General features: G+C 33.2%; 1 protein-coding gene across 7 annotated transcripts in view; it reads left to right on the forward strand.

Moving 5' to 3' along the window:
• The window catches only part of PDS5B (PDS5 cohesin associated factor B), a 191,588-nt gene that overhangs the window by 69,520 nt on the left and 109,965 nt on the right, over nucleotides 1–12,103 (forward strand). For all 7 annotated transcript variants that reach the window (XM_042950209.1, XM_042950293.1, XM_042949877.1 and 4 more), the window contains exons 3-7: nucleotides 941–1,144; nucleotides 3,803–3,889; nucleotides 3,994–4,091; nucleotides 5,308–5,434; nucleotides 11,890–11,970. In XM_042950209.1, coding sequence (XP_042806143.1) covers nucleotides 941–1,144; nucleotides 3,803–3,889; nucleotides 3,994–4,091; nucleotides 5,308–5,434; nucleotides 11,890–11,970 — 597 coding nt within the window. The remainder of the gene's footprint in view (nucleotides 1–940; nucleotides 1,145–3,802; nucleotides 3,890–3,993; nucleotides 4,092–5,307; nucleotides 5,435–11,889; nucleotides 11,971–12,103) is intronic.

A 12,103-nucleotide genomic window follows, 5' to 3' on the forward strand; every position in this document is an offset into this window, starting at 1 on the left:
AAAAAGGAACCATTTCCTATAGGTTATTTCTGCTCACTCCATACATGTCAGTGAGTTCTGCTAATAACTATCCATGTCATATTCTCTTTTACAGTGGCACAAGAAATATTTTGTTGGATGCTGTGGTAGTCACTTCATGGTAGCTTTTTAGTGTTCAGGAATGCATCTTCATCATCCTTTCTTAAGTATATTTATATATTCTTTTTTAGCTGAATATATAAATCTGTATATCTGGAATGGTTTATGGCTCAGATGGAAAAATAAATTGTTTCTTTTCCTAAGAAGTATAATATAAGGATTAGGTATATTATATATAAAAAAGGGGCGCAGTTTTTAAGAAGGACATACTCCTTTTAGTCCAGTTGTAAAAGACCAGAAATGCCATGTAAGGCTAGTTGTTTGGGTTTTTTTTAAATATCTATATAATTTATTGTCAAGTTAGCTAACATACAGTATATACAGTGTGCTCTTGGCTTCGGGAGTAGATTCCTGTTTTTCATCACTTATATACAACACCCAGTACTCATTCCAACAAATGCCCTCCTTAATGCCCATCACCCATTTTCCCCGTCCCCCCCCTCCCATCCCCATCAACCCTGTTTTCTCTATTTAAGATTCTCTTATGGTTTGCTTCCCTCTCTGTAACTATTTTTTTTTTTTTTTATTTCTCTTCCCAAATGGTCTTCTGTTAAATATAAGGCTAGTTTTAAACTTATTTGGCAAGCAGGTATGATGGGTAAATGGAAAGTATTTTAGTCTTTTAAAAGAAAAGTTATTTTTCTGTAGTTTTAGAAGGATCTGTTCTCTCTGAGAGGAAAAATGAAAGTACTTTATATTAATTATTTGGAAGTTAATCTTTGCAATTAATTTGGATGTTATTTCAAATGACTGTATTTTTGCATGAAAGATTTCATTATTTCATTATTTTATTTTTGTACAGATGGTTGTGAAAACTTTCATGGATATGGACCAGGACTCTGAAGAAGAAAAGGAGCTTTATTTAAACCTAGCTTTACATCTTGCTTCAGATTTTTTCCTCAAGCATCCTGATAAAGATGTTCGCTTATTGGTAGCCTGCTGCCTTGCCGATATTTTCAGGATTTATGCTCCTGAAGCTCCTTACACATCCCCTGATAAACTAAAGGCAAGTACTGACTTAAAGAACTTAAAATAGTAACTGGTGCTTCTATTTATCTTTCTAACTAAAATGGGAGTTAAGGTATTTGGATAATTTCTTTGGATTTTTCGACATTACCTGCAGCAGTCTTTTATTAAACAACTTTACTTTTTAAAGACCCCCCCCCCCCCACACACACACACACACACCCCATTTAGTACTTACTTTTATTAAAGAATTTTGATCCTTAGGGTAAGAAGTAGATTAGTACAGTGTACTCTATACTTATTATAGTATGTTATCATTAGCTCTGTTTCAGCAACACTTGGAGGGGGATACTTTTCCCTTTTGAACATCCATACTGAAGACCATATTCATTATTTAAAACATGGTATTTAATATAAGCCTGAATGTATACCATATGAATCATTCATTTAAAGGAAGGTGTGATTGTGATGTGAATTGTTTGGAAGGCAATACAGTGAACAAAATTTTAATGAAAAGTTAGAAACGACTCCTAGTACCTGTTTAAAGTAGTCGTAAGTAAAGCCATATGAATGGAGAATCTTTAAAAGAGGAAAGAAAAAAGGAGACTAGCATGATTAGTCCAGCTGCTAGAAAGTGTGAAATAACTAGAGCTGTGCAAAAAGATATTGAATAAAGCAGGTTAGAAAATGAGAAAAACCAGTAATAATAAAAGATAATTGTGGAAACTGTGGGTTAGAGAATGAATCCATAAGAAGATTATTAATACCCAGTGTGGATAAAATGACGGGCAGTTTAGGTTTATTTCATTTAACAAGTATTGATGTTTTAATTATGTGTCAGGAACTGGGTTTACAGTGGTGAAAAAGAGTCCTCACACAGCCCCTAATTTCATGGAGTTGCTTCTTGATAACTGGAGTGAGGAACTTGCTCATTTCATCAAGTCTGCCAAAATTCTAGCATGGAATGCCCAACCTGCTTTGGTCGTAGTTGTTTAATATTTTAACTTGGTAAAGAATCTCAGGATAGGGGCAGTATTTGTCACTTAAAGGTGGAATTGAATTGTGAAATTTGAGAATGGTCAGAGGTTTAAGTAGATAATATGAGCTGATCTGTGGACTTGTGTACCCAGGTATATATTTTATTTTGTAATTATAAACCTCTAATTTGGAGATGGGATGTGGGCTCTTCCTTACTAGTGTGTTGTTGGCATTCTGATGAAGAGGAAGGTCTAATTTAAGAGTACTGCCACAGGTTTCTTCTGCTTCTTGTGGATTTCTCAGTTTGCATCATCAGTAACCTATCCTAGAGCTTTTGGGTAGTGAAAAGTCCTCCCAAAAGAATATTACACATCGGTTCTATTTATAACAGGACAGTTTATAGGAAGAATATTGAGGAGCTGAGACTAAATTAGCATCGTTTTGGATTATTCCATCGCTGAAAAATTTAAAGTATCTTATATTTTCTGTTCATATTTTTTGGTCTTATTTTAAATGCCTCTTTTTTTTCTTTTGTTGAGGTAGTACTTAAAATTTAATCATTTCAAGGATGTTCTCTAAATATTTATGGAGTAGTTTTCACTATTGATTAACATAAAGTTTATATTTTTCTTTGTGGTAGCAGCAATAGAAAACTGACACATTGGTCCTCGTATTTCCACTGTCAATTTATTGTTGTCATCAGAAAACCCTTTTTATACATCTGGCTTCATGTGTAATAGGTCAGTGATTGTTGTCGAGGTTATAAATGATTGTTTTCTTTCTATCTCCAGGTAGTCAATGTGGCACTTAGTTTTCTCTTAATCACACTAGGAGGGTTTATTCACAGAGGATGTATTTTGTTCAGTATTGCTATCAAAGTAACCATTTTGCAGGTTGTACTTTTCATAGTATTTTTTTTGAAAAGCTAGTCAGTTACCTGTATCTTTCTTCTCCTTTAAAAATATTCTTATCATTTTATTTAGAAGAGAAATATTTTTTTCTTAGTATTGATTGATTAGCATGCTTCCTTTGCAGAATTAGCTTTTTTAATTTTACCCTTTCCTAAGATCTTAAAAGGCTTATCTCCATAAAAATTGCCTTAAAGTGACATTGAACCTATCTCTATCCAGGTACAAAAGGAAGACATAGTAAAAAAATCAAAAGCCAGGAGATGGGGATAGATCAAGAAATGGTGGGGAAAAACAAGTAATTACAATGATTAGGTAGGAAAGCTTTATAAGTTAACTTCTACAGGTCTTTTTAAAATTTCTAAGTTTCTGTGATCTAGTATATTTTCACTTGGTGATTTATTTTGGAATTTTAAGTTTCCCAAACTGTGTTTTTGCTGTATAATTATCTATATAGTCTGTTCCAGCAAACCTAATTAGTTCTCAGTCACTGCCACTTTTGTTATACTCATAATAGGATAAATTTTGGTTTACTAGTTTTTGGGTCTAGTTTTTTAACTTGCTTTAAGATGGAGGTTTTTCTGTATCTAAGAGCATGGTAAATTATTTACTGTTTTCCTGTGAAGGGCAATAAGATGTTTAGTGTTTCCATATGGTAAGATTTTTCTAAGAAGTTCCAGCTAAATACAGTTTTTCCCCCTGGTTCTTTATTATGGTAGATACACATGAGTGCTGAATTAGCTTTAGGAGTTTAGTGAATATTTTTGCTTAGCATTCATAATCTAAACAATACTTTGTCTCTTTTTTTGAAGGATATATTTATGTTTATAACAAGGCAGTTGAAGGGGCTAGAGGATACAAAGAGCCCACAATTTAATAGGTATTTTTACTTACTTGAGGTAAGCAATATATCTTGAGATGATATTTCAAATTGGGTTTTTTGCTTGTATATTTTTACTAATTAAAGTGTTTACCTTTCGCTTTTTTTATTTCTTATTTTTAGAACATTGCTTGGGTCAAGTCGTATAACATATGCTTTGAGTTGGAAGATAGCAATGAAATTTTTACCCAGTTATACAGAACATTATTTTCAGTTATAAAGTAAGTTCATTTTACTAGGCATATAACTTATTTTAAATACATAGAATTTAAAACCTATAGGTGATTATGCATTAACTGTTTGTTATGATGAGTATTTGGAAGGTTCTAAGTAACATTAGAACTCATTAACATGGGGCACCTGCGTGGCTCAGTCTGTTAAGCTACCGACTCTTGATTTCAGCTCAGGTCCGTGATCTCACGGTTAGATCAAGATGGAGCCCTTGGTCAGGCTCTGAGCTGACAGGGTGCAGCCTGCTTGGGATTCTTTCTCTCTCTCCTCCTCTGCCTCTATCCTGCTTGTGCTCACTCTCTCTCTCTCTCTCAAAATACATAAATAAACTTAAAAAAAGCCTCACTAACATTATTTTTATGGATGTTTTAAAAGTGAATAGAACTTAATTTGTAAGGTATAATACAAGAGTGGCATAAGGCAGTCTATATAGCCAATATAAAAATATTTTTTGGATTATATTTTTTATCTTTAAATATTATTGGCTCCTTGATTCATGTAAATAGTTGAGTTTTTGTGTATTCTTTAAAATTATCTACTAGAATTAACTTCGCAGCAGTTTGATTTTCTGAATTTAAGGCAAAACTAAAGTTGATATTTGATTCAATTGCTTTTGATTGTGAGACTGGTTTAAAATTAGGGAAAAGTAATCTAGGAAATACAGTTTAAAATATATTTTGGATGCTCCTATAAGATTTGGGATACAGGGAAGCTTTAAGTGAATATATGGAATTTGATTTGATATTTTAGTATAATGTTTTATAAAGTAGTGTTCTTCAGTACCATGTTATGATTAAATTCTGTACACTTTATTTTTATTATTTTTGAGAGAAGGCGTGGTCCTTTGCGAAGTTGTATATATCCTAATACTTCATGTTGTACTAGTGTTAGGAAAACGTTTATGTGCACATGTGCATGAACAAGGGACAGGTGGGAAGGGGCGGTGGCCGAGGGAGAAAGAGGGAGGGGGAGGGGGAGAGAGGGAGGGGGAGGGAGAGGGAGAAAGAGAGAGGGGAGGGGGAGGGCGAAAATCCCAAGCAGGCTCTCCACTATTGGCACTGTCACTGTGGGCCCCATGTGGGGATTGAACTCTTGAACAGTGAGATCATGACCTGAGTCTAAACCAGAAGTCCGACACTTAACTGACCCACCCAGGCACCCCTGAATCCTGTATGCTTTAAATAAAATATCTGTTTTGAATTTCAGCAATGGCCACAATCAGAAAGTTCATATGCACATGGTAGACCTCATGAGTTCTATTATTTGTGAAGGTGATACAGTATCTCAGGAGCTTTTGGATACAGTTTTGGTAAATCTGGTACCTGCACATAAGGTAAGTAGCAACATATACCAATATGTCTAAAGCCTGTTAATATTAAGGTCAAGAATTTGTGCTTATGTTCCAAATATAATTTTTCCTGCTTTAACCTTAGTTTTAGAGAATCTGTTTTATTGGTTAATATTAATAAATATTAGTAAAACATGGTACACTTATTAGTTACTAATTAAGCAGATGTAGTTTATGTGATAAAATATCTGTAATAACTGTGTGATGTAGGATATGTTTCAAGGAGTGAGTTAATACTGCTTAGATGCTATCATATAACTTTATGTGTCATAACTTTATGAAAGCAGTTAGAGCCATAGCTCTAAGACAGCAGTAGTTAGATGGAGTGGGGGGTGAAATTAAAAGGGAAGTCTCTACTAATTTCTGGACAAAGGATATGTTCATGACAGTGTTTCTTCCCTTGGTGATATTAATCAAGACTTGTTTGTGTGTCTTGTTCTTTGAAAATGACTAACTCTCCAGTAAACAGTTGGAAATAATGGTTCTGTGAAAGGGATAAAAGAGAGAGTTAAAGAGAGGGGCCAGGGAGTCACGAGTATAAAGATCTGTGCAAACTGAAGAACTTCCTGGCACGGTATAATCTAATTTCACAAGTATATGACATTCACACAAAAAGTGCTTCCATGAAGATGACTGCATAATTTAATATTTCCGGATTCTTTTTAAAAAAATTTTTTAACGTTTATTTGTTATATTATTGAGAGAGACAGCATGAGTGCAGGAGGGGCAGAAAAAGAGGGAGACACAGAATCTGAAGGAGGCTCCAGGCTCTGAGCTCTCATCACAGAGCCTGACATGGGGCTCCAACTCACAATCCAACTCACAAACCGGGAGATTATGACCTGAGCCGAAGGCAGACGCTTAACCGACTGAGCCACCCAGGTGCCTCTAGTATTTCCAGATTCTTAAAATAGGCCATCAATGCTGAAAGTTAAATACTGCAAATAGACCTAAACATTCAGATAATACATTTGTTAGATAAAAATAATAAATACCTTAAAAGATTTAAAGATAATATATGCTTCAAGGGATCAAAGCCATGAAAATAAGAGTTAAAAACATAATAGATATATGAAAGAAGTTTAGGAAAAAAGTAGAAATGAGAAATGGTCATTGAAATTAAGATCTTTATTGGGTTATAAAAGATTTTGAGAACTAGGAGATAGATCAAGGAATTACACAGGTAAAGTGAGATAAAGAAGACATGAAAAATACTGAGACATGAAAAACAGAATGAAAAGGACCAATATAGTTGATAGTGATTTCAGAACACAAAGTAGAGAGTAGATAAGAAATGTTTAAATAGAAATTTGCTTAAAATTCTCCAGAGCTGCTGGAAAGCATGGATTTATGGGTTAGGTAGCAAAAGTCATGAGCAGAATAAATAAAAATAAATCCCAGTCCAGGAATATCCTGGAGAAATTCTAGAATGCCAACAGAAATTCTAGAATGCCAACAGAAATTCTAGAATGCCAAATAATCTATAAAGCACCCAAAGGGAAAAGGCATGACACTTACCAAGGAATAAAGATTAATCTATTGCTGACTTCTCAGTAACAAGGATAGATGCCAGAAGATAATGGGACTATATTTCCCAAGTGCTAAGATAAAATAACTGTGCATGTATGTGTAGGTGTGTGTAGTCACATATCCAATTTGAGTGCAATTAAGATATTCAATACTCACTTGTCAATAGATTCTTCCTGAATGAACTATGTGAGTATTGTAGAATGATGGAAGTTGAATTAAAAGAAGGAACAAGAAATAATGATGTACAAAGAAATGCTCCAAATAAGAACTAATACATTAAAAAAAATAGTAGCAATGATAATGATTACAGGGATGTTAACAAAATAGTCCTGAATTACTGGATACGAATAACATAATAACAGATGAGATTAAATGGCTTAATGGAGAGTCAGTGAGTGATCTAATCCTGGTGGTGGTGGGGAGTATAGAGCTACTGATTAACATCAAACTTGAAGTATTCATATTAAAATTTTCAGGATTAGAGTAAAAGAAAGAATTACAATAAATGTAAATGGTCTAAATTTGCTACTTAGACTGTCATACTGGATTGAAAATAATCCAGTGCAGGGGGGGTGGGGGGTTGGGGGGTGGGGGTTGGGGGGTGTTGTGCATCTGGGTGGCTTAGTCAGTTAAGTGTCTGACTCTTGATTTCAACTCAGGTCATGATGTCATGGTCCTGAGATGGAGTCCTGTGTTGGATTCTCCTCTCTGCCCTTCCTCCACTATCTCTTGTGCATGTCTCTCACAAAATAGTAATAATAATAATAATAATAATAATAATACAGTTGGTCAAAGAGATAAGAACAAAAGTACTGTCACAAAAAAGTCAAAAGCTTATAAAAGGATGGAAAAAAGACTTGCCAGGCATATATTAACTGAAAGAAAATTGAAACAAGTTGTACTAATATCAGATGTAATAGTCATTACTGGGTAAAGAAGGGATTTGTACAATGATAAAACATTTAGTTCTCAGGAAGATATTCAAAGTTGCATGTATGTAGGCTCAAATATATAGAGTATAAACTGAAAGAATTACAAAGAGAAAGAAACAAACTCACCACTTGGTGGCTTATCTTAACAGTTTTCCCAATGATTATAAAGTTTGTGGGAATTTTGAAGATTTGAAACAAACAAGTTTATAGCAACCATGATTAACATGTCAAAAGAATAAATCATAATGGTTGGGGTTTTGTACATAGCAGAGCTGCTCCCTCGCTGTGATCTGTTGAAAGTCAGCCCTCAAGACAAGGGTTTGGGGGGGGGGGGCAAGAAAGAAAACAAAAAATTAAAAACAAAACAGAAACAAAATAAATCATAATGGCAATTCTGAAATATTTAGAAATGATTATTAAAATGATACATATTAAAACTTGTAGGACACAGCTTAAATTTTTTTTTTTTAATTTTTTAAATGTTTATTTATCTTTGAGAGAGAGAGACAGAGACAGAACACTAGCAGAGAATGGGCAGAGAGAGAGAGGGAGACACAGAGTCTGAAGCAGCCTCTAGGCTCTGAGCTGTCAGCACAGAGCCTGACGTGGGGCCTGAACCCTCAAACTGTGAGATCATGACCTGAGCTGAAGTTGGATGCTCAACCAGCTGAGCCACCCAGGCACCCTGAATGTTTTTTAAATCTAATTTTATTAGCCAAGTGTCCAATTCAGGAAGTTTATAAAAATAATCAGATTATACACTGTATACAAGGAAGAAAACAAGTACAGAAATTAAAGGCATAGAAAATACAGTACATTTCACACAAACTCAAAGCTGGCAGTTTGAAAAATGTATTAAATAGGCAAATCCATGGTAAGTTGAATCAGAAAAAAAGAGATGGTATCAATATATGGTTTTGGAATGAAATGGGGAACAACAGACATTAAAAAGCTAAAAAGACAGTTCTATGAACAATATTTTATGGTAATATATTTGAAATTAGGTAAAAGAATTTCCTAGAAAATATAACTTGCCAGAGAAAATTTTAAATAACCTTTAACCAGTAAAAGAAATAGAATTCGTTTTAAAAATTGTATCCATAAAATGAACAAAATCCCTTCCTCCCAAACAACAGTGGCAGCAATAATAAAAGTAACAGCAGCAGAACACAAACCAACCACAAAAGAACTTAAACTGAACATCAGGAGATAACTCCTAATCATTTAAGTAGCATATAATTCAAATGTCAAGTACACCTTTCTAGATTATAGAAAAGGAAGAAATGCTCCACAGTTCACTTTATGAGTGGAATATAATCTTCATAGAGAAACTAGACAAAGCCAAGCAAGTTAGAAGTGTCATAGGCTAATTTAGTCTAAAGTTTTAATCATATCACATAAATTCAATATAAAATAATAACATTTGGAACGGTGTAAACTATTTATAATGAGCAATTGGCTTTATTTTAGGAATATAAGAATGGATAAACATTAGAGAATCTTAGAGACTAAGATATTTGTGTAAATTAACAGATCAAAGAAAAAAGTATCAGTAGATGTAGAAAAAGACAATTTGATAAAATTTAGTGTAATTTATGATAAAAACCTTTTAGCAAAGTGATAAGGATATGACCCACAAAAGACTCAATGATAGAGAACAAACTAAGGGTTGATGGAGGGAGGTGAGTGGGAGATGGCCTAGGTGTCTGTATTAAGTAGGTCACTTGTCATGAGCACTGGGTGTTGTATGTAAGTGATGAATCATTGAATTCTACTTCTGAAACCAATATTGCACTTCATATTAACTAAAATATAAAAAATAAATTTTAAAAGTGGTAAGAATATGTATGATACTATACATATGGTACATGCTGAAGAATTTTCTTTGGAGTTAGGAACACTTATTTACTCAGGAAAAAGGGAACTGTACCATTTCTAATCTGCATCAATTAAGTGTCTTTAGTGGAGTAAAATGAGATAAATAAAAGGATTAAAAAGAAGAAATAAACTGAAATTATTTGCAGATTATATGACTACCTGTGTAGAAAACACAAAACTGTATAGATAACTTTCTAAAACAAATAAAATTCTGCAAGGTTGCTAGATATAAGATCAATATATTAAAGGCTGTTGGTATAATTTTATAAATTTGTAGCCTTAACAAAGACTTGAACTGTTAAGAAATTTCACAAAAATGTGGACGATTATGCTGAAAATCATTGTAATTCAGGAAAAAGTATAAAAGAAGACTTAGATATTCTGCATGATTTGTTATGTTTATGGGTGGGAAACTCAGTATCATCATGATTCCAGTTTTATGCATACTAATAGATAATCCAGTCAAAACAGAAAGTTTGAATGTGTGTTGTGTGTGTGTGTGTGTGTGTGTGTGTGTGTAATTTGACTAACTGATTCTAAAATTCACATTGAAGAGTAAATGGCCCATAATAACTAATTTTGAAGAATAGAATAGTGGGGACTTACTCTACTACCTAGTATTAAGACACTGTTTCCATATCCCTTTGACTATAATCAGGCAGTAGTAGGCAACGGGACATATGGAAGTAATGGAGAGTTTACAAATAGATGCATAGTTACGTAGAAACTTCAAAGTGTGGGTATTATAGGTCATTGAAGGGAATATGTACTGTTTATTTAATGATTGGTTTTAGGACAATTGAAAATCCATATGGGAAATAATTATTTAATACCATACATAAAAGTAAGAGGTAGAATAAAGATACAAATCTGAAAAACAAATCTTTAAATTTTTATTTGAAAATATAAAGCAACATCTTAACCTCATTGTAGAAGAAATTTTTTTAAGAAAGATACAGCGAGCACAAGCCAAATAGGAAAGTATTGATAGATTTGGTTACGTTAAGTTTAAAAACTTCCCTATGCTCTAAGGTACTATAAACATTGTGAAAAGACAATATAGACTAAGATATGTTATACATACAGTTGACAAAGTTTTAGTGTGTAGAATTTTAGAGAAACTCTACAAATAAATAAGGATAAAACAGCCCATTTAAAAAATGGCAGAGATAGAATTTACAGAAAATGTCTAATATGCACAAAGAAGCATGTACAAGACATACAGTTAAAGTCTATGAATAGGAGAATGAGTAAGCTGTAGTGTATTATGTAGTAAAATACCTAATGGCATTTAGAAATGAAAGAAGTAATTCAGTAGAAGCATCAATAGATGTAAATCTAAAAATATGCTGAATGTGAGTTTTAGGATATCTACAGTGTACCTGTTTTCTGTAAGATGTTTAAACTGGACTAGCAATTTTCTTTCAGATCTTTGGTCTTGATTGTTTCTGTCATTGCCAGAATCTCTTAGAAACATGTTTTCTTAAGATGTTTTTTTCTTCTGCCTTTTTTCTTTTCATATTTTACTATTTGTTTTGTTTGCTGTATCCTTGGCCTTACCTGTGGTCTGAGATGTCCTTGAGTAAGTTTGCTGTCCCATAGGTGCCCCAAACTCTTTTGTCTTTCCCCACCTATGGGCCCCCTATTCCTGTTCACATTAGAACCCAGCTCATTTTCTTATGACGTGTTCTTCTGGACCTGAGGTAAAACAGCCTGTGTTTGTACTCAGCTGAACTGATTTGACTTCGGGACTAGATGTAGAATGACTGTGTCCTCTCCTATCTAATAAAAATTTGTTGACCGTTTCTGTGTGGTTTACTTCATGCTGTGAATGAAATAGGAAGAGAATGTAATTTTCCTTTCTTGGAAGGGATCTTATGATCTAGTAGACTAGTCATTCTTAAAAGAAGAAAAATGTCTTTGCCTTCTTTTTTATTCGAATTGAGTTTTAGATAGTCTTCTCATTTATGTACTCAGGAGCAGCTTTTTGAATACAGGTAATATTTTATTTTTCATAATTAGAGATATATAATATATATAATATAATATAATATAATATAATATAATATATAATATAGGGTTTTTTTTTATGTTTTTCAGAATTTAAACAAACAAGCCTATGATTTGGCAAAGGCTTTACTGAAGAGGACAGCTCAAGCTATTGAACCGTATATTACCAATGTAAGTTTTTCTTGTAATTGGTTGTCAGAAGGATTAGCCAAAATTTTAAAGATAGCTAGAGGCAAAATTTTGGCAGGTAATATTACATAATTTTAAATTTCATGTTGTTTTAATTATTAAATAATACATTTTC

Source organism: Panthera leo, chromosome A1 (assembly GCF_018350215.1).
Source record: "Panthera leo isolate Ple1 chromosome A1, P.leo_Ple1_pat1.1, whole genome shotgun sequence".
In the NCBI taxonomy this organism is placed as follows: domain Eukaryota; kingdom Metazoa; phylum Chordata; class Mammalia; order Carnivora; family Felidae; genus Panthera; species Panthera leo.